This window comes from Peromyscus californicus, unplaced genomic scaffold, assembly GCF_007827085.1.
Source record: "Peromyscus californicus insignis strain IS unplaced genomic scaffold, ASM782708v3 Scaffold_22__1_contigs__length_63687245, whole genome shotgun sequence".
Lineage (NCBI taxonomy): Eukaryota > Metazoa > Chordata > Mammalia > Rodentia > Cricetidae > Peromyscus > Peromyscus californicus.
The window spans coordinates 61,067,104-61,090,226 of record NW_026294525.1 but is presented as its reverse complement, the minus strand read 5'-3'; the positions used below and the strand labels follow the sequence as shown (position 1 = coordinate 61,090,226).

Genomic DNA, 23,123 nt, shown 5'->3' with positions numbered 1-23,123 from the left:
CAAAAGGTCTTCTCCTGCTTTGTTCTGATTTAGAGTGAGGAAAGCTCTCTCAGTCAGTGTTCTGTTGCTGTGAAGAGACACCATGACCACGGGGACTCTTATAAAAGAAAACATTTCACTGGGCTGGCTTACAGTTTCAGAGGTTTAGTCCATTATCATCATGGCGGGACATGGTGGCATGCAGGCAGACATGGTGCTGGAGAAGGAGCTGAGAGTTCTACATTTTGACCTACAGGCAACAGGAAGTGAACTGAGACACTGGGTGTGATGGCTTGAGCATATATGAGCCTTCAAAGCCCGCCCCCACAGTGACACACTTCCTCCAACAAGGCCACACCTCCTACGAATGCCGCTCCGTATGAGCTTATGGGGGCCAACACTATTCAAACTACCACAGAGGACAAATACCCATCCTCCCCTACTAACTGTAGGACCAGCATCGTGGGGCTTTGCAGCATGTCACTTCTGTTCTCTCATAAATGATAGACATCACACTGAAAACACCCCCAGCGGCTATTGCTTTAGTGTGAGACACCCCAGGCAGGACCTTCTGTCGGGTCTTTAATAGGATCAAATGTTTACACTAGGATGTCCAGCCTTGGGGGTGGGGAGGAGGGGTCCAGATGCCATCCGCTGCATTCATCTCCTCAAGCCCAGGAACTAAGCAGAAAGACAAGCTAGTTTATTGGAGCTGGGTGCAGCTCCCAAGGTGGATGCTTCTTCCCCAGCACATTCCTTCAGCCCCTGTTCTGATCCCACAAGGAACATCTTGGCTAATGTTAATGAGTGTTTACTCAACAGTAGTGCTAGCAAAAGAAGTCATCTACAGCCTCTCGGCCACCTTGTCATTTTATGTGCCTGCTTACCACGGCAGGGTAGAAGAAGAAGCCCTGTTGAGGGACTTCTCCTGGTGTTGGGACTTGCCTGTGGCTGGCTCCTCAGTCATGGGAGCCTGAGGGCCCACGGTGAGTTCAGGGTGTGTTGGCAGCTTTTGAGAAGAAGTGGTGGGAGGTGAGGCCTCTAGACAGAGTGAGCCAGACCACTGGGGGCTTGGCTTTCCTTGGATGTGAGACCAGCTCCTAAGGTAGTGGGAAATGGAGGATTTTAAAGAGAAGAATGTCTCCCTCATTGCTTTATAAGTTTCTCAGGGTCTTTGCCCAAATGTAAACATGATTGCTATTTTGCTGGAAGTCCTTGATGAGTTTCCTGTTCTCCACAAGGGAAGACCAGGCTTCTTGGAGACATTTATAAGGCTGAGCACATCCTGGCCCCTGCTGAACTCAGACCTCACTTCCCTCTGCTGCCTTTAGAATCTCCACGAGGTGGGTGGGGCTCCTTTGTCACACACACCCCCACTCTCTCCTTGGCAAATGTGTATTCTGACTCGAGTCCAGTCCAAAAATCTCTCCGCGAGGCCCTTCTTTATATCTCTATGTAGAGCGAGGGCTTCATCTAATGGCTCATCAGCTTGTCTTAGGGTCTAGCAGAGCTGTGCCCAGCTATTGGCTTATCTATTCCCATAGGCTGTGAGCCAATCCATCCATCCTTCCTTCCTTCCTTCCTTCCTTCCTTCCTTCCTTCCTTCCCTCCTCCCTCCCTCCCTCCCTCCCTTCCTTCCTTTCTTCCTTTCTTTCTCCCACAAGTGTGCTGACTAATAACTATATTGGGCTCTAGTCTAGGCACGGGGGTATAGCAGCACAGAAAACTAGCACAAATTCCCGCCATAAGGGACCTTACCACGCAGCAAGAGACATTAAATAAACATAGAATGTGTATCAAATATAGGCTGATTTGGCACCAGAGTTTCCCTAGACTTCCTAGCTCTTGTAGTTGAGTGAGGCTGTGACTAGCTTTGAGCTGTGAGCAGAAATGCCACGTGTCAGTGTCGGAGCAGAGCACTCAGGAGCTGGTCCACACCCTCTGCTGTCTTCTCCTGCTTCAGCCGGTAGAAGGCGACGGTCACAAGGCAGGAGGGAAACATTGCCACCCTTGGTTGCTGATACAGGGCAACAGCCTAGAGAGCCTCTGGCCCTGCAATGGCTCTCTCTGAGTGAGAAGTTTACTTCCAGCCACCGAGCTTTAGAGCTGCTGACAACGGGGTAACGTGGCCTTTGTGGACCACTGAAGATTGTGAGGGCGCAATGGAGAAAAGTTAAGAAAGGAGAACCAAGAGTGCTGGAGTGGAGAGTGGGTGCTCCCGGTGAACATGGAGTGGGCAGTGGGTGCTCCTGGTGAACATGCAGTGGACAGTGGGTGTTCCTGGTGAATGTGGAGTGGGCAGTGGACACTCCTGGTGAACGTGAAGTGGGCAGTGGATGCTCCTGGTGAGGAGGTGAAGGGGCGAGTCTCACAAAGGAGGCACTGTGGGAGGGAAGACCTGAAGGAACTCAGGAAGCAATCTGACTGACCGGTAGAGCGCCCAGCAGAGAGAAGGTCAATGCAGAGGCCCCGGGCAGGGCTGTGTCCAGCCCATTGCAGGGACATCAAGGAGTTCAGTGTGACCAGGGTGGACAAGGGGAAAGCAGCAGGCAATGAGCCTTGAGAGGTGAAGGAAGATTCTTCGAGGTTTTGTGAGCCATGGCGAGCATTCTGGCTTGAACTCTGAGCCAGAAGGGAGCCCTTGTAGAGTTTAAAACGGAAGTGTGGTGCGGTATGACTTCCATGTTACCACTCATTCCGTTGTTTTGGGAGCAGCCGAAGGGCACTCCAGGGCTTTGCAGAGAGCCGCGATAGGAGACCGCTTCATTAATCAACTCCAAGACAACGTGTCTGAGAAAAGCGCCAGTAAACAATGACAGATCCCGGGCCAAAGAGATGGCTCAGTGGTTAAGAGCTCTTGTTCTTGCAGAGGCCCTGGGTCCAGTCCCCAGCACCCACGTGATAGCTTATACCATCTGTAAATCCAGTTCCAGGGGGATCTGACACCCTCTTCCGGTCTCCACTAGTGCCAGGCACACAGAGTACACATACATACATGCAGACAAAACATCCATGCAATATCCAAATAATTAATCCTTGAATTAAAAAAAAAAGAGAGAGATGGTAGATTCTGAACATAAGCTCGTGTACCATGTGACCATATCTCAGCCAATGGTGGATCACGCTCAGTGGCCTCAGAAGACTGTTTCTCTCCTAAGCTGAGAAGCGTCTGTTGCGTGGGGACACTGTAGCCATCGCGATGGCAGTGTCTGTGGTATGGTGCTGGCAAACCTGTTTCGATGTGCCCATATCCAAATGTTTATGATTCTGTTATGACTATCTACCACACTGAGTACAGGAATGTGCTGTCCAGATTTACGGCCTACAACCAAGAAGCTGTACCATGTATGTAGTAGGCTTTACAACCTAGAGTTGAACAAACACATTCAACGGTGGTCGTGCAACAGTGGAATGACCTAACAGCACATCAGAACAAAGCAGGCATTAGACAGCGTGTGAGTGTATGTTAAAGATACAGCCAGAACGACTTCCGGAAGTCTAGAGAGGTTCCAAAGCTGCTTTGACCTGAGCACTGGAAGTCTGGAGTCGCTGTCATCGGCTGAGATTTGATTGGGAAGGTCAGAATCCCACATAGGACTTGAGAAGTTGGAGGTGCTTACTGGATGCTCACGTAACAAAAGGAAGAGGAGATATGGATTTGTTGTTGTTGTTGTTGTTGTTGTTGAAGACAGGGTTTCGCTGTGTAGCCCTAGCTGTCCTAGAACTAGCTCTGTAGGCCAGGCTGGCCTTGAACTCACAGCCATCTACATTGCAAAAAGACCCGAAGCTCACATTAGTAAGTAGGAGCAGGAACCACTTTGGGTGTCAAACCAATGGCAGCCACTGGTTTTCCTGTAGTTACTTTCTTCCTCAAATAGTTACCCCCGGTCTCAGTTAACAGCCAGACTTTAAACATGCATGAATCATTCCAAAGGTCGTATTATTTCTTACTCAGACACTAATTACTGCCTCCCTTTCCTGCCACTCCTCCAAGAACAATACGGCAGGACCAACTTTCTAGCCCACAAAGGAAGCCTTTAGAAAGAGGGTCTTTCATACGACCATGAAAACTTAAAGGTGAGGGAAGTAAGCAGGATGGTAAGGGAGCCACGACCCAGGCAGCGACTGGGTTAGTCACTTTTGTGTAGCTGGGACCAAAACGCCTCAGAGTACAACTCAAAGATTCTCAGGAACCCTACGTTAACGGTGACACATTTGAAATAGTTCTGGATTGGATAATTTCCTGGGCAGCTACGACAAAGAACACCACAGTGAGTGAGTGGTTCGTGGCAGAAACGGACGGCCACAGTTCTGGATGCCACATGTCCAAAGCCGAAGTATGGCAGGACCACACTTTCTCCAAAGACTCCAAAGGATAGCCCTCCATGCCTCTTCCAGCTTCTGAGAGTTTCAGGCAATTCCTGCCATTCTTTGGCTCTTCTTCTTCCCTACCCCTTCCTCCTTTCTCCCCTTCCTCTTCCCTGTCTCCCCTCCCCCTGCTCCTCCTCTCTTTCCCCTTCACCCCTACCCTCCTCATTTTCTTGAGTGAGGCACTAGCAGTGAAGCCTGGGACCTCACACAAGCGAGGCTTGTTCTCTCCCACTGAACTACATCCCCAGCTCTCCTCTCCAGCTTTTAGTATTTTATTTCAAGACTAGGTCTCACTAAATTGTTCAGATCGGTCCATGGCTTGTGATCCTCCTGTCTATGCCTCTGGCGTAGCTGGGTTCACAGGTGTGTGCCACTTGGACATTCCTGCACTCACAGATGAATCGTGCTAAGCTTTGGGGCCTCTCCCCTCAGTGTCCAGCTCCCAATTCCTTCTTTTAGTGAGGACACCACTTGTTGGATAAGAGCCCACTCTAACCCAGTAGAGACCCTGTTTCCAAATAAAGTCTTGTTCAAAGATTTCCAGGTGTACACGAATTTGGGGGACATTACCCAACGCAGTAAATTGCTGTGACTTGAGATTGCTAATGCATTTTGGAGGAACGTAAAGAACTAAACATTACTTGACTTTGTGGATGTGTCCGAGAACAGTTTTCGGGAATCCTCATCTTCCATCTTGCTTCGAGGCAGCCCCTCTGGTTTCTGCAGCTGCACAGCTTACTCAGGCCAGGTGGCCTGCAAGCTGCCGGGCAATTCTGCCTCTGCTCCCCATCTCTAGGTAGGGGAGCTGGGATTACAGACGTGTGCCATTACATCTGGCTTTTTTCACATGGGTTCTGGAGATCTAACTCAGGCCATCAGATTTTCTTGGTTACTGCTTTACTCACTGGGCCTTTCCAGCCCAGAACTCACAGAAATAAAACAAACATGTTTTGAACAGCTAATGTTTATGAATCCAATGTGCCCCGCCTATGTGGTGTTCCGTATTCCACACAATCAGCATAGTGTAGAAATGATGTGAGCGGGAGATGGAGACTGATCAGATTCGGCTGCAACCTCAAGGCAGTCATTCTGGAAAGTCCTTGCTGGAGGCCGGAAGTGCAGAAGAGAATTCCCGTTTCTGTTGGTTATCATCTAAATGTCACTCCACAAAAGACTGGAAGTGAGTGACAGAAACTGAGCAAAGGCACCTGGGCACCTGGTTGGGCCAACTGGACCAACTCATCTTTCTTTCTACACCTCACCCCAGTTTCTGCCATAAGTCCTTTTAAAAGCCCAGGCCAGCATCTGATGGTAGCCCGTTTCCTGGGACCCACCCTGCTCTGTGGGAGCCCTGCTCCCTCTCCATTTTAAGCTGCCCACTGTGAGTCTGTAAGAAGTTCCTCACTACAATTCTGTGGTCCATGAATCTCCTTGTTTGGATTTCTAAGACAAGACCAGGAAAGCCACTGACTCAGGGTGGCTTTGGTGGCTGCCGAGTTTTTCAGCTTTTGGTGGGCTTAGCCGGGAGTGGGAAGGCAGAGAAAGGCTCCATCATTTTCCAAGACACCCCAATATTTCCCTATCATGATGTCCTACCCTTCCCATTTTGTTATTGACTCAAGAACAGCTGAGTGGTTCATCCAGGGTAAGTAAGATCCTGGCAGTCCTCTGCCCAGCCTGTGACTTCAAAGGCCCCCTAAATCCTGGACCACTGAGTGTCCTGTTCCAGTTGCTCAGGAATTAACTAGAAAGACAAACTAACATTCTTTGTCCATAAGTGAGGGTGTGTGTGTGTGTGTGTGTGTGTGTGTGTGTGTGTGTGTGTGTGTGTGTGTGTGTATGTGTTAGAAACAAGTTCAGGGGCACAAAGAAAGAGACCACTACTCCAATTAAAGTGCCTAGCAAGCTTGTCTAGACGGCACATTCACTCGGTCTTCATTTAATGCAGGCAACTGGGTCTTGTCCCCATTAGCTGGGGACCGAACTCACGGTCTTTCATGAAGGAAAGGGGGAAGGGGTCAGCCCCTCAGGTCTCTTAAATTATGAGAATGCAGCAGACCTTTTTACCAGGTGGGAGGATTAGAACATTTGCATAAAGGTCTTATAAGGTGGGGGAGATGAAAATATTGAAATTCTTTGCAGTAAACAAAAGTTGACAGTGTTTGACAGAAGACTATATATAATTCAGCTCTTCCCGTGTGGTTGGGCCCCAGCAGCCCGCTGTGTGGGAGGGGAAACCCACTGCCTGGGCCGTTTGGACTGAACAAAATATAGCTCTCCCTTTTCCGGTAACTTTGAGGTTTGGCCTTCCTCCCCCAGGTCCATGGCGGGCAATTCCTGGAATTCTCGGAAGCTGAAAATCAGGATGACTTCCACAGCATGCAAGCTGGCTGTGTCCACACTCAGGACCAGCTCGGCCTGTATATCATGTATGACGACGCCTTGCAGGATTTGAAGGAGCTGGAGTCAGAGCTGCTGCTCATTGCCAGCCATTTCATTGAGAAAGAGAAAAGTAAGGAAGCAGATTAAAAAAAAAAAAAAAAAGTCACCTGCCCAGGGCTGGGGATGGAGTTCGATGGTAGAGTACTTGATTGGTGTGCACAAGGCTCTTGTAGATCTCCAGTACTGAAAACAAACAAACAAACAAAGACACACTCCAATGACCAAACAATAGCATTAAAACTTGAGTAAGCATTCACTCCCCCTTACCCAAGTGTGTGCTCAGTTCTCTTTGTGATGGAGCTGTGCTCTTTAGGGGATCGGTTGTAATTCTTGTGGTTGTTAAACTACGGTTACCCAGGGAACGTTCTACATCGCCCCTGGGTAGAAGGGAGGTGGTTCAGGACCCTGGGGTGAGCAAAGGGAGCAAGTGCAGTGAATGATGTTTCTCCTGAGCCAACTGGCGCTGGGGAGACTGAATTTAGAAGCAGAGACATCGCTGGGTTCCTAACAGGAAACCATGGGCATACAAGGGGATCCGGCTAGGTAATGCCGGACAAGTCCAAGGAGGGCTCATGACCCGGGCTAACCAAGCAACCCATAGTCACTATTCTTGCCTCTTTTGGGCACCATCACCTAAACTTCCAATTTTAAAAGTAAGGAAGGTAAGCCTATTTCTCGGTAGCGTTTCCTATTGCACTTGGAAAGAGCTGAGACCGTCTAGACACACTGCAGCCCAGGATGGGGAGTTTAGAAGGCATTTGTGATGTGTGTGTGTGTGTGTGTGTGTGTGTGTGTGTGTGTGTGTGTGTGTGTAGTGTAGACTGTGACAGAAGGTGATTCACCTTCATCCTGTTAGAAAATGCTTCTCGAAGAATGTTTGACAACTGACTTTGAGAACCCAGGCGGAGTTAATTTAATATGACACTGAGCAAATTAGAACACGCAGTCATTGCTACAACTGTGACTATCTGAATCAGGCACCAAACATTCTAGAACGTTTCATTTCACTCTTAGCTTTTATTTTCACTGGTTATGTTACATACACCTTGTGTCCATATTAATTGATAATCCCCTGTAACTATTTCTGTCTGCTGAGAACTTAATTCGGTTGAAACACGTTTAACCACAAGGACATCTTTCCCTGAAGCTGGCTGGTAGGACTATCGTCACCCATTGTGAAATGGTTTCCCAACTGCTGCCTGAGAGGACCGTCAACAGAGCCCGTCTCTTGCTAAATCCCTGTCACGGAGTCAGGAATTATTCAGCGCATGTGTCAGTACCTGGATGTTTCTTGCTTTCTAATATTTTCTCCCGAAGCAGGCCACTTACAGATTGGAAGCAATAATCATGTTGGCAGTGATGCTAACACTAATCCAAATAGAAAATATTTCTGCCAAATGGTGATGATGATTAACTTTACCGATGTAAGGTGGCAATTAATATAATTAAGGAACATCTTAAAAGGCTCTCTGGAGATTTTTTGACATAGTTAACGTTAATGAAAATGATAGGGCTGGGGAAATGGCTCAGTCATCACTAGTGCTTGTCTTGCAGTCACGAGGACCTAAGTTCATCCCCCAAGGCCCCAAGCTGGCCATGGTTGCCAGTGCTGTAGTACCTGGTCAGGGGGCTGAGACAGGAGGGTCCCTAGGCTTGGCGACCAGTCGGTTTATCCTACATGGTGAACCTCAGGTCTCAGTGAAAGAACCCAAAACACATCCCCAAAAGGTAGAGGCTCCTGGGGAACGACACTTTAGGTTGACCTCTTGATCTCTTTCTTGATCTCTTGTGCACACTCACTACACACACACACACACACACACACACAGAGAGAGAGAGAGAGAGAGAGAGAGAGAGAGAGAGAGAGAGAGAGAGAGAGAGAGATAGTACATTCATCTGAGTTGTTAAACACCAGAGGCCAGTTTATGAAAAGGGAGAAATGTATGGTCTGCCTTTAAAGCTGTAAATTCAGGGACGTTTCAGCACAGATTTCATGTCAACTGGTTTGATTTCTAAACAGTCTTTAAAGGGTTGGGATGTAGTTCAGTTGGTACAGTGCTTGCCAAGGATGCAGGAAGCCCTGGGCTTCATCTCCAGCACTGCGTGGACATGGTGGACATGTCTGTGATGCTGCTGGGACTCAACTCCTTTGGTAGAGATAGAAAGGTCAGAAGTTCACCCGCAGCTACATGAGACTCTGACTCACAACAACAAAAAATTACTGAACTAGGGGTGGTGGTGCACATTCGTAATCCCAGCCCTGGTCCTCACGAGGCAGAAGTAGGTGGATCTCTGTGAGGTTCAGGCTAGCCTGATCTACATAGTGAGTTCTAGGCCAGCCAGGGCTACATGGTGAGGCCCTGTATCCAAAAAGGGTGCGGGGGTGAGGGTGGTGGGGGGGGAATTACTAAAATTAGTCTTTAAATTTAGAAAGTAAAAACAAAGCTCCTGTTGATTTAGAAGTCAACAAGTGTGGACTTCAGGCCTGGTCTTTGCAGGTGGCTTCCTCAGTTGACTTTGGGGAGTCCCAGTCGCCGGCTCAGATCTACTCCTGAGGTGGAGCAGATAGTCTCCATGTTCCTCAGAGAAGGAGCGTTTGAGAAGGCCTGTCTCTAACCATACCCACTGGCTTCTTCCCAGGTCACAGAGAGGACAGCAAATCAGAGAGCAGCCTGAACTGGGACTGGGCCCACGCCGGGGTGGACAGGTTTGCCGTGCTGTATGACCTGTGGACCTGGGAAGCGAATCTTCTAGAGAGCAAACGCCAGGTATGACTTCAAGAGGGCAAACTGTCTCTATAAGGTCTGTTTGCCCACCATGACGGTGTACACCTGGAATCACAGCACCAGGAGGCTGAGGCAGAGGGTTGCTGCAAGTCTGAAGCCAGCCTGGACTACACTTCCAGGCCCGCTGGCTGCACACCAAGACTCTCTCAAACAAAAAACAAACAAAACTACACGTCAAAATCCGCTTGCACCAAGACAGGCTTGTTGTTGTTGTTGTTGTTTAATTTTGTTTTTGTTGTTCTTCAACTGAGACTTTCAGGGATGCTCTCAAGATAAATAAAGCGCTAATTAATTCATTTAAATTTTTTTTTGTTTGTTTTTGTTTTTGTTTTTCGAGACAGGGTTTCTCTGTGTAGCTTTGCGCCTTTCCTGGATCTCGCTCTGTAGACCAGGCTGGCCTCGAACTCACAAAGATCCACCTGCCTCTGCCTCCCAAGTGCTGGGATCAAAGGCGTGCACCACCACCGCCCGGCTAATTCATTTAAATTTATTGCCTACATAATTTGAACACTGTGCGTGTGTGAGCCACTGAAGACTGACCCCAAGACTGTGTTCACTCTAGGCAAATTTTAGGTTTATTTTATTTTGTATGTATGTTCTGCCTGCATGCATGTATGAATACCACATGTATGCCTGGTGTCCTTGGAGGCCAGAAAAGGGGATCAGATCCCCTGGAACTGGAGTTACAGATGTGAGCCACCACATGGGAGCCGGGAATCAAACTCCCAGTCTTTTTCTGCAAGAGCAACAAATGCTCTAAACTGAAGAGCGTCTCTCCAGGCTCCTCTTTTTACTTTTTATTATGAGACATGGCTCACTAAGTTGCCCAGGCTGGCCTTGAACGTGCAGTTCTCCTATATCAGCTTCCTAAGGAGCTGGAATTACAGTTAAATTTTATTTTCCTTGTGGTTCTTCACCACAAAAAAAAAAAAAAAAATGAAATATGAAGGATACTACTTTATGTTGCGGGCATAATTTGTTAGAGGGCTCTGTGATTCAGGCTCTTCCTACTATGTGGATGCTGTTAGTAAGAGCGGGTGGTGACCACTCACACTCATAACCCAGTCATAGAGACAAGCCTAAACAGAGGCAAACTGACTGGCCAGTCACAGCCGCTAGACTATGCTAGTGGGTGAAAGCCAGGACACAGGGAGTGCTGAGCACAGTAGTCAGGACAGCAGGGGTGCTGAGCACAGTAGTCAGGACAGCAGGGGTGCTGAGCACAGTAGTCAGGACAGCAGGGGTGCTGAGCACAGTAGTCAGGACAGCAGGGGGTGCTGAGCACAGTAGTCAGGACAGCAGGGGTGCTGAGCACAGTAGTCAGGACAGCAGGGGGTGCTGAGCACAGTAGTCAGGACAGCAGGGGTGCTGAGCACAGTAGTCAGGACAGCAGGGGTGCTGAGCACAGTAGTCAGGACAGCAGGGGTGCTGAGCTCAGTGGTCAGGACAGCAGGGGGTGCTGAGCACAATAGTCAGGACAGCAGGGGTGCTGAGCTCAGTAGTCAGGAAAGCAGGGGTGCTGAGCACAGTGGTCAGGAGGCTGGCTACAAAGCAAAGATTGCACCAAGCACATCGTCAGGGCTTCGAATCTTGGTAAGAAATGTAACTTGCAGGTGGACTGGTCTGCATTCTTTAGCCCCTCCCATCAACACCCATCAACAGGAGAGGCTTTTCAAAGGTCTCTTTTATTTTTATTATGTGCACCTGAGTGCCCATGTCTGTGGAGGCCTGGGGTAGGAGATCTCTTGGAACTAGAGTTAAAGGCAGTTGAGAGCCACCTGACGTGGGTACTGGGCACTGAACTCAAGTCCATGCAAGAGCAACAAGCTCTTTGACCCACCGGGTCAGCTCTTACCTATCTAGGCCCATGCTAAGATTCTGTTGTTGCTTGTTTTTGTTTATGTTTTTATCAAAATTAAAATTTTACACTGCTACATGCTGTTTTGGAGATGTATAGATACATACGAGAGATGACTCCCATCGCTAAGGCATTCAGACTCTAAGGGAGGTATTAGGGTCTTGCCTGGACAAGGGTTTCACAAAGGTAGACAGACCATCCGAAAGTCCAAGGGTGCCTATGACGGCAGTGGGCTTACTGTTTAAAAGGCAGCTGGATAGATGCTCACTGTTGATGTTTAGCTCGGCGGTGGTGGCACATGCCTTTAATCCCAGTGCACAGGAGGCAGGGGCAGGTGGATCTCTGAGTTCAAGGCCAGCCTGGTCTACAGAGGGAGTTCCAGGACAGCCAGAGCTATACAGAGAAACCCCGTCTCGAAAAACAAAAACAAACAAAATACTGATGTTTTAGTACCATAAAAATTAAAATACATTTCTACAAGTCACAGAAAAGGAGAAATTCATGAGCTATAAAAGTTTATCCAGTCTCTAAGCACAGCATCTGTGTAACAGGGGCACATTCAAGAGCTGGGGGACATCAGTGGAAAGAGAGATTTGTCTTGTCTGGGGACTGTCATTAAGTCTTCCCAGAGCGACAGATGCTTAATCTCACCACGAAGGTTCATAAAATGTTTGGCAGAGAAAGACTCTTTTGTTTTTGTTTTTGTTTTGTTTTGTTTTGTTTGTTTGTTGTATTGAGACAGGGTTTCTCTGTGTAGCCCTGGCTGTCCTGGAACTCACTCTGTAGACCAGGCTACCCTCAAACTCAGAGAGATCCGCCTGCCTCTGCCTCCCTAGTGCTGGAATTAAAGGTGTGTGCAGCTGCCACCCATCAAGAAAGACTCTTAAGCCTAGGAAATGCCTATGGGAGTGTCTCATGGGGCATGGCCTATTGGAATCATTCCTTGGCAGAGTGTGAATGGCTGGGATTTACATATCAACCTGTTTTAGGTACAGTCGGGTAAGGACTTGTGAATCATTGATTTTAAAGTTTATTGGATAACTTGGGTTTCTTGAACTCTTCCTACTTATAGTCCATTTTGCCTAAGAAAATCTTACACAACTCTAGGCATATACCTATATACAACAGATATACAAATCAAACATTATTAGTAATGAATCATAAAAAAAATTAAAAATAATTCTTTGGCACATTGTGGTTCTACCTCTTATTATGAACAAAAGCAAGTACAAAGTGAGTTCTTGGACAGTCAGAGCTGTCACACAGAAACCCTGTCTCAAAAAAAAAAAAATTCTATACTAATGAAATGGCTCTCCTTGCTTGTCTACTACAATCCAATTCAATGATATCTGACATGCTGAGAAACGACAGTAGGAAAATAGTAAAAATCATTTTTGTTTTCCACAATTAAAGCGTTATGCTTTCATCAGAGCAGAATACTTATATGAACAGTAAAACGCTGCAGTTTATAACATGCAATGGTATCAGTTCTCAGCCGGGTGCTTTAGGGGGTGTTCTTTGGTGCTGTGTGCAGGATGACTTTAACAGTGTTCATGCTGTGTGTTCAGAACTCAGCCTGCAGGGAAGTTGCAGGATGCAACACGGGTGAGCGTTGCTGTTATCAATTTGGTTTTGAGCTAATTTTCGGTTGTGCATTCAGAAACCTTAGCCGTGTGCGCGTGCGTGTGTGTGTGTGTGTGTGTGTGTGTGTGTGTGTGTGTGTGTGTGTGATCTCTATATCCAGTTACATGAGGGGGTTGTGCGCCACAGTTTGAGAAGCTGGAGAAGTGAGAAGAGCCATAGACGAGAAACGTGATGGCTGCTTTGTTTTCCATGGCTGTCTTGGTGTGAGCATGGAGGATGCATTGCATAAGAACTCTCTAGAGAAGAGGTCACCTCCAGTGCTGATCTGGAGAGTTAGAGGGGACCTGATACTAAGGATGTGGCCAGGAGAGCAGGAAATGGGAGCAGAGGGTGTCACTCTGAAGGGGGCATGGTAGGAGTTCAGGATTGGATCTGGGTTTTGGAATGAGAGCGTGAAAAGAGAGGGCTTCCCAGAGTTCAGGAGGAAAGCTCCTAACTGAAGCAGAGTACAGGAGTGAGGGCATCCTTAAAGATGACGATGAAAGTGTACTCCAGACGCAAGTCCCTGAGCGGGGTTGATGAATCGGTCTGGAGCCAAGAGGTAGATGCGGGCTGAGACTTGACCGTGGATGTTGAACCACAGCGGTGAGTGGGAGAGGTTGGAGAGTCTGAATGGGCCCTGGTGACACCCATTTTTATGGGGCAGGCTATGGAACAGAAGGAGTAGCCAAAGAAACTGAAGCCAGATAAGGAAGAAAGTTTTGTCAGAGCCAACAGGAAAGAGTTGGCGGGTGCCCACTGACGTGGAGCACAGTGAAATGTTGAGGAAGAACAGCCCTCAAAGCCCCACTGCTCGGCCAGTGGCAGGCAGCCTTGAGGGACTCATCAGGAGGTACAGGAGGGGGTGGGGGAAGCAGACTACCACAGCTGTGGTGTGGTCTGAAAACCAGGAAGTGGAGGTGGTTTCTTTTAACTGTTTTTGTAGCTGAATAGGTGGCTAGCGATTTTATCTGTCCTATGGTCAGTTCCTCATGGAGACGTATGTAGGCCACTGGTCGTTTGGAAACAACTGTCTGGGCTGAGAAGGGGTGAGCCTCAACTCTGGAAGAAAGTTCTTTTCACACATAACCCTGACCTGCCAGTTAAAACTGATCAACTTGCAGTAATTGGCTGTATTAAATGTAAACAAAGCAAATTTATTGCTCCAGGCACAAGCTTTAAGTGTGTGTGTGTGTGTGTGTGTGTGTGTGTGTGTGTGTGTGTGTGTGTGTGTGTGTGTTCTTTTTCCCTTTCAGGGAAGCCTCAGGCAAGACTCAATGGCAATAGAATCGAAGGGCAGAAAGACAAACCCAAGCGCTCCCGTCCTGACTGCAGTTCATTCCGTTCTAAGCTATCAATGCTGCCTGCTAGCTCATTCCAGGGTATATGAAACTATTTTGATTTAAAACAATCATTGAAAATATCCCCCTCCATCCTACCCTGAGAATAAGTTCCCTATAGAAACCGAGCTTTCTGGGCCAAAATTGTAGAAATTCTAGCTGAAGAGCAGTCTTAAATGGCTAAGGCAAATTTCCATCTGAGGTACAATTGACCCCTGACCCGGGCACTGACTGTACTGCCAAGTCTCCTCGGCTGTTTTCGATTGTTAAATATATTGGTATCACCACGTAAGAAATTCTGGGACGTATTAGGTTATCGATTGTTAAATATATCAGTATCACCACGTAAGAAGTTCTGGGATGTATTAGGTTCTTTTGAGTCCTTAAAATAGCCACTGTGTGTATGAAGACTCACAAAATCAGAACTGATGTCAGCTTAAGTGGCTTGGGGGACTAGAGACGCCGGAGAGCGGGTATGGCAGCTCCGAGGTCCTGCTGTCCTATCTCCAACCTCCCCACGGTCACCAGACCGAGTCTACGGTGATTTCAATTCATGTATGCAGCACTAAAATGATTTTCATGTATTATCCCTGTGACGAGGGGGAGAGGTTCTGTGGCAAGCTGTGTCTAGCACTGTTTTTCTGTTTGACACTTTGGTGTGACCTAAAATACTTTGGAAGTTACCATAAATCTCAGATCTTACAAATAAGATAAACCCAGTAAAATAATCTCCCAAGGAAGATAAATCTAGTGAGGCTTGATGTTATTAATTTTGTCTGTTTTCCCGATTTCTCCAATGTTTCCCTGCTACTCTCCCTGGGTGCTTTGTACCACTTTGCTGAGAGCTGGCCCTTTGACACACAGAGGTGGTATTTGACAGGTTAGGAAGACTTCTCGGGCAAATACCAGCCTGGAGTTTAAATAGAAATGGACAGTTAGCAAGCAGATAAGAAATAGAGCCAGTGAGGCAGAAGGATCGTGCCCCACCCTCGCCAGGAAGGAATTCATAATAAAATTATGCAACGATCCACCTGAGACCTTCTCTCAGCTGAACCTAAAGGGTGAAGAGATGTTATTATTAGTTTAAGTTACACTTCCCTTCTCAACAGATAAAATATTGCAATATTTGGGACATACTCACTTAAAAGGAGTATTTGTTGTGTATCTGAAACTCAAGGTTGGTGGGATGTCCTGTACTCTTCCTTATCTGGGGAGAGCAGGGACACAGTTGTGACTCAGCCGGCATGCCACAGCCCACGCCAGACAAGTCAGACGACAACATGGGGGACTGAGCTCCCTTTTCTCATGTGAGTTCCAGGGCTTGAACTCAGATTCACCGACTTAGTGGCAGATGACTGAGCCATCTTGCCTGCCTGGACAGCCTATGTTCTTAGTCACCGACTCTGGGAACTTTATCATCAAGACTGAACATTTGATTTAGCATGGTCCTCTGTAGCCTGGCCTCACCGGATGGGGATCGCCAGAAAGGACTCTCCCCCTGGCCAACTTCCCTCGTCAAATAACCAACAATTGGGTTCTTTGTCCAAAAACAGGTCAAGAAGTTTAAATACCATAAACCAGCTCCCAGGATTGCCCTGGTCCAGCCAAAAGGGTTTACTCTGGGCCAGCACGAATTCAAGAAGTAAACGTTTCTTCCCTCATCTCTCCCTGGGATGGCTGAGCGGCACTCTCGGCCTGTCTAATCATTCCTCCCCCATTCTCTGTCCTTTCTGTTACTTGACAGTTGTTATTCCAGAGTGGCTCTTGGGTGAGGGAATCAGGCCTCCTAGACCACCACTGCTCTTCATTTTCTGTGGGATGAACTTAGGGACAGGGGGATGACCATCTTTCTTCACTTCTGACTCTGTGCTATGTAGTGTGTGTTTTTAACCCCTGGCACACCTTCCGTGGTAGCCTGGGCTTCTGGCTCCTCTTGGTGTTTTCCTGTTCATACGCAAGCTCGATTTGGCACCTTTCCAGAACAGTCATCCACAAAGTTTAAGCGCCATGGTAATCACTTTTCCCGGCACTGTGATGAAATGCCTAAAAGGAGCAATTGCAGGGAGGAGGGATTTGTTTCGGCTCCCACATTGAGCGGATGTAATTCATCTTGATTTGGAAGGCATGGAGGCAACAGGAGAGAGAATAGCCTCCTCACATCTCAACACCACAGGAAGTGGAGGTGGGACAGGAAGTCACACTGGGCTGCAAACTTCAAGGCCCACACCACGAACTCAACTTCTTCCACCTCTCAAAGCTTCCATAGCCTCTCAAAACTGGTTCCCCCATCTGGAGCCCAAATGCTCAAACCTATGAGCCCATGGGGGATATTTTACATGCAAAGCACCATGGGTACTAGCTGAAGAATCCCATTTCACCCTCCACGAGCCTTGGCGTTGGGCAGGCAGATGCGAACATCTCTTCATGGATGACACCCGACTCCTAGTGCCTGTTCACTCTTGAGTGTTTAACATTCTGGGGTAAAAGAGGAAAAAAATCTTTCTCCTCTGCACTTGGCAGTTCTGTGCCTGGGTCCTGGAAAATAAACAGATGAAAGACGGTGCTGACTGTGTGTGTGTACAAGTGGAGGTCTTCAGAGAACTGGGGACTCGGAGAAGCAGGCATGTGAAGAGCTGGTCTTCTAGTCAACAAATAGGCAGATGAACTGAGCAGACAGTTCTCAAAGCGGAAACACAGCAGCCACTAAATATTTCCTTTTTTTGCTACCTTTTACTTGCTTTGCCTGTGTGTGCCATGGTGCACATGTGAGGTCGGAGGACAACTTGTAAGAGTCGGCTCTCTCTTTCCGCCACGTCAACAGGCTCCAGGGATTAAGCCCCGGGCGTTAGGTTTGGGTACAGGTGTTCTTAACCACTGAGCCATCTCCCTGGCCCAAACAACCATTTCAAAAAGTTATTGATGAGGGAACTGCAAGTTAGAACTACTTTGAGATTCCACCTCAGGCCCTTCGGAACGGCTAAGTCAAGAGAACACGTGAGAAGGAATGCTGGCCAGGCTGCGGGGACAGCGGAGGCCTTAGACTGTTGGTGGGAGTGTAAACTGATACAGCCACTGTGGGGGGTTCTCAAAACATCTAAAACAGAACTACCCTGTGACCCAACTACAGCACACTCCTGAGCATGCACCCAAAGGGCTGTAAATTCCACCGCTGGGACACTTGGACGTCCATGTTTATTGCGGCTCTATTCACAACAGCAAGAACATGGAATCAGCCTAGATGTCCATCAATAGATGGACACGTAATAAAAAATGTGGCACATGACACAATGAAATTTTATTCGACCATAAAGGAAAACGAAATCACGCTCTTTGCAGAAAAATAGATAAAAGTAAGAATTATGTCAAACAAACTCTCCTAGACTCAGAAAGATGCATGTCTGTTTTCGCTCACCTGCAAATCCTGGACTTTGAATTTTTGTATGTGGGGATGGGTGTTTAGGACATGGAACCAGAAAAGGGACAATGAGATGGAGAAGGAGAGAGGGAGGGGGTAAAGTCAGTCAAAAAATGATGTGTCACAAAAGCAAACATGGGGGGTGGCACTGTGGGAAAGAGGGCCCATGAAGGGGAGCCAGGGGGAGGAGGAGGGGAGGGGAGGAGGGGGAGGAGCAAAAACAATGTATGGAAATCACAGCCTATGATTCCTGTATGTGTGTACGCATGTGTACGTATTTATGTGTGTGGATACATGTGTGTACAGGTGCTCATGATGTGTGTGCATATGGAAGGCAGGTATCCTGTTCAGATGCCATGTATGTTCTTTTGGAGACAGGGTCTCTCATTGGCCTAGAACAGGCTAGGCTCGCTGGCCAGTGAGCCCTGGCTCTGCCTGCCTCTGCCTCCCCAGAGCTAGCATTACCAAGGGACACCACTATGCCCAGCACTTTTTTAGTGTGGACTCAGGATCAGCTCAGGCCCTTGTGCTTGCAAGTCTAGTCCTATATTGACTGAGCCGCCTCCTCAACCCCTGTTAGTTAACTTTCAAAACCCAAACCAAACATAAATAAAAACAGAATGTGTGGATTTATAAATGATAAATCATTCGAAGAAGCAAAGACAGGTGGGCTACCAAGAGGAGGCAAGTGAGCCCCCAGGAAGGGATACTCTTGAACCTGCTGAGCTGCTGCGGGCTGTGCATTGTGCTCCAGGTGCCCAGCTTTGTGAGCTGTCACCCATGCTGGGGTGGGCTTTGGTGACACAGCTGTCTTTGAGTCATTTCTGCTCCTATAAGTGACCCCTCCCCCATATTCCTATAAGTAACCCCAATAAAACTCATTGGTTCACAAGCTGGGCTTCAGTGGTATCTGTACTTCGGTCTGTCATCCATTTAAAAAAAAAAAGAAGAGGATATATCATATAGTACTTTCACTTGATAATAGCATTAAAATAATAAAAGATGCAGATAGAGCTAGGGGTCTGTATGCTGTAGTTGGAATTTTCTCCAGTTCCGCTCAACCCCTGCAGTCCAGCAGCCCACTTATAAAATAATCACTCAAAAGCTTATATTACTTATAAATTATATGGCCATGGCAGGCTTCTTGTTATCTAGTTCTTATATCTTTTTTTTTTTTTTTTTTTTTTTGGTTTTTCGAGACAGGGTTTCTCTGTGTAGCTTTGTGCCTTTCCTGGATCTCGCGCCGTAGACCAGGCTGGCCTCGAACTCACAGATCTGCCTGCCTCTGCCTCCCGAGTGCTGGGATTAAAGGCGTGCGCCACCACCGCCCGGCCTAGTTCTTATATCTTAAATTAACTCATTTCTATTAATCTATACCTTGCCACCTGGCTCGTGGCTTAATGGTACCTTACATCTTGTTTGTCATGGCGGGGGCTGGCAGCGTCTCCTCATTCAGCCTTCCACTTCCCAGAATTCTCCTCTCTCTTTGTCCCTCCTATACTTCCTGCCTGGCTACTGGCCAATCAGCACTTCATTTATTAATCAATCAGAGCAACACATTCAGAGCATACAGAACATCCCACAGCAGTATGCCATGCTAGCAAGAGTCATACATTGTAGAGAAGTAACCAGGCTAAGGAAAGAGGGTGGGCCTCTAGGAACGGCAAACATTTGGAGTGCAGTCTCATTGGAGCTTATAATTATGGTGGAGTAGCGCTATCGACCACATAGCGTTCCTTTGGTCTGTAAAGAGAAGGGAAAGGAAGAACAAAAGGAGATGGTCAAATTCAAGACTGGTTCCGGCTCCACAGCGCGAGCTCCAGCTCTTACCCTCGTGACTCTGTGGGTTTGCTAACTGAACCAGCTCTTACTCTATCTGCCCGTAACCCAACTACTAGCTACCCAGAGCTTTGAACGTCTCTCTTCTGCTAAGTCCCCAGGGCTTGTCAAAGCCCAGGTGGAGCTTCCCGTCTTAATTGCTGGCCCCAGAGCTGCCTCTGCTGTTTCCTGACCATCAACTTATTTTCAGCTTCTCGATAGCTACCTTGAAGCCTACCAGCACACATTGGACCCCGAGGAGCGGTTCACTTTAGCACAAGCCATGACTGACATTATGCATCGGCGCCCCAAGTTTGATCTCAGCCACTCGTATTTCACTAAGGCCTACCAAGATGACTGTACCTGCCTGAGGCTTCACCGGCAGCTAGTGAGGGGCATCCTCAGCCACCACGTGAGTAAGGCCTTCAGCTCCATCTGAGAAGAGGATGGAAGGCGTAAGCCGGAAATCAAAGTAGCATTCCTTCATTGTAGGTCCAGAATGTGGGCTTTCTGGGCAGAATGTTTATTTGTAAGCTCATTTGCACTTCTGAATTCCAAGCATAACTTAGGACTTCAAGGGAGGTTTCTCACCTCAGCTACAGTGATCCACAAGGAATTGAGGACATCAGTCTTATGAAATCATAGTTATTGTCAATAAAAGGATGAATGGTGCATCCTTCCAAGACACTGGCATATAAAACTGTGATTTTTTTCCCCCCATGTAGAGAGGATTTTTGTTTGGCTAGTTTTGTTTGTTTGCTTTGTTTTTGGTTTTTGAGACAAGGTCTCACACTGTAGCCTAGGTGTGCCTCGAACTCCTGGCAATCCTGTCTTAGCCTGCCTCAGTTACAGATTATGCCCCACCACACCTGGCTTTGGCTTTTTATATTATATTACATTTTGTTGTTGTTGTTGTTGTTGTTGTTGTTGTTGTTTTCAAAACAGGGTTTCTCTGTATAGTTTTGATGCCTGTCCTGGATCTCACTCTGTAGACCAGGCTAGCCTCAAACTCACAGAGATCTGCCTGACTCTGCCTCCCGAGTGCTGGGATTAAAGGCGTGTGCCACCACTGCCCAGCTCTTATTTTACTTTTGAGACAGGCCATACACTGCAGTCCTGGCTGGTCTGACACTCTCTGTGTAGACCAGGCTGGCCTTGAACTCACTGAGATCCACCTGCCCCTGTCTCCCAGGTGCTGGGATTGAAGGCATGCGTCTCTGGCCCAGCTTTCTTTTGTTTTTTCGAATTGGTTGGCTTTCCTTTCCTTGGCTGTCTTTTGACTGAGAGACCAGAACGTTCCATTGCAAACGGGTCTTCAAAACCATGTCTGAGTGAAAAACTAGTGACGTGATAGAGACATGAGGGGGTTAATCCCTTCATCAAGGCTCACGGCTCAGGTCTGGGGATGTTTATTCATTTTAGCGAGAGCAGCAGCGGGAATATGTCCAGAGGCTCTGGCGAGGGGATCATCCTGCGGCTCACGAGACGTTCGGACTTCCCCTGAACATAATTTGCAGGCAGTTTGTTTCCATCAACAACAGCTGGTAAGTGGATGTTGTCTTTAGACATTTTACATTTAATCACTTCTAGAGCAGTTAAGGATGCAGAGTTGGATCAAAGTACTATGCGTTAAAGCACTGTGTGGATGTGAGAGACCTTGAGCTCACGCATCTGAAGCCTGTGTGTGTTTCAAGTCTCTCTGAAAGGAATCTCTTTCTTCTCACAGTATCACTAAAGAGGCTTCTGAGAATTGTTCCAGATGGACCTCTGGGCACTACCCCTTCAAAGAGCAGTATTCAATTTCCTGAGGCCACCCTAAATGGGTACACATTTTGTCACTCCCCCAAAAATGACTACTTTCTTCTCTCATTCCTTTCTAGCCTTTAAGTTAGAAGGAACTGTGAGGTGACAGACCCCAAGTTGAGTGGGACATCCTGAGATCAAAATCTCCCCATTGCCTCCACATGGTGTGGAGTGATCGTCTCGCCCCTCTCAACACCCAGCACATTCTTTTGAGGACACAGATGTGAACATAGGCATGGCCCAGAGCTCCCATAGGTGCACATTAAAGACAGTCTTTATGTAAGAAGTTGTCATGATAGGTTCCAGCTTGGGGACAGGCAGGGCACTAGGAGAGGTAACAGCAAAGAGTCTACCTTCGTAAGAAAGAAGTCCAGCCAAAGCCTGCATTTCCCCCAGAGACCTCTCGCAGCACGGTGTCTCCACCAAGACGAGCTTGCTACCAGCTGTGTGTACATCTTGCTGTGGAAAGAATCTGCTGCTCAGGAAATGGGTTTTGGCAGACCAGGCTAAGGCTAGGATGGAATCTAAAAGCTGTCAGAGTCGCCAAACCTGGTGCGATTTGCTCGGTTGAAGCTTATTTCCAGGTTTTGAGCTCTATGCTTTAGATCTAGAAACCCATTTACACAGGTTCTAATGGAAATATCTGTGCTCTTCAGTTTTAAGGTAGGAAAGCCATTGACTTGCTCTGTATCATGTATTTCCAAAAGTATAATCTGCAGACAAATGTTTTACTGATTTTTGTCCTTATCTATTCTAAAAGACAATATCCTTATAATACATACAAAGGAGTCCAGCAGTGTATAGAGAACTTAAAACTTGTCTTTGTTCATTAACATTTGGGGAGAGGAAAGGAAAAAAAATTCAGGTGAAAAATACATGCTAAGATTCATGGAAATTGGATCTCTGTAAGTTCTAGGCCAGCCTGGTCTACAAAGCTAGTTCCAGGACAGCCAGACTGTTTCACAGAGAAACCCTATTATTGGTGAAATTATTAAGGCCACTCCACACAGTTAAAAGGGAGATTTATTTAGTGGTATAACTTACAAATGAAGGGATTGGGAGGTGGCAGGTTTTGGGAAAGACGCAGCACAGTCCAGCGGTGTTCTCTGGAGAACTCTCCTTGGTCTACCTCCAGCGTCCAGGGTCCAGGAAACAAGAGAGCCCATGCATCCGGATCTCGGGTCTTCAGGGCCCTGCCCTCTCTTGGCCCCACCTTGTAGGTGTGATAGTTACCGAAGCCTCAGTGGGGGTTGGAACTTCCAGACCAAAGCTGGTCCAGACCAAAGCTGGAATGGCTACCCACTACACCCTATCTTGAAAAACAACAACAACAACAAATCATGGGAATTGTTTATTCTTTTCATATTTAATAATTTTTATTGTTAAGCTATCCTGTTTTCAGGTGATCACTGAAGTGTCAACAGTCTGGTTACAGCCGTTTCCTTACTGGACAATTGGAAATATGTCAGTTTCTTTCCCTTTTGCGGGGCTTGTGGTAAAGCAAGGAGCATGTTGCATTAGCTGCTCACTTAGTCCGTCTATCTTTAGATGGCTCTGGACCTGTGGAAGCTGTGTTATTGGTCTTTAAAAATATAAAGTCAGATATCTTCCCCCAAAAGACATTTTTGTTCTATGTTCTGAAAAAACAAAATCATCATTTCTTCTCTTCTTCAAGCCCAGCCTCCGAA

The 23,123-nt window shown here is 47.4% G+C and overlaps 1 protein-coding gene across 1 annotated transcript in view; it reads left to right on the top strand.

Annotated features, from left to right (window-relative positions):
• LOC128118689 (uncharacterized) overlaps nucleotides 1–23,123 on the top strand; it is a 193,972-nt gene that overhangs the window by 60,251 nt on the left and 110,598 nt on the right. The window contains 5 exon segments of the mRNA XM_052751515.1: nucleotides 6,670–6,862; nucleotides 9,433–9,560; nucleotides 19,844–20,044; nucleotides 21,055–21,176; nucleotides 23,111–23,123. The exon segment at nucleotides 23,111–23,123 is cut by the window's right edge and continues 216 nt beyond it. Of these exon segments, the coding sequence (XP_052607475.1) occupies nucleotides 6,670–6,862; nucleotides 9,433–9,560; nucleotides 19,844–20,044; nucleotides 21,055–21,176; nucleotides 23,111–23,123 (657 nt within the window).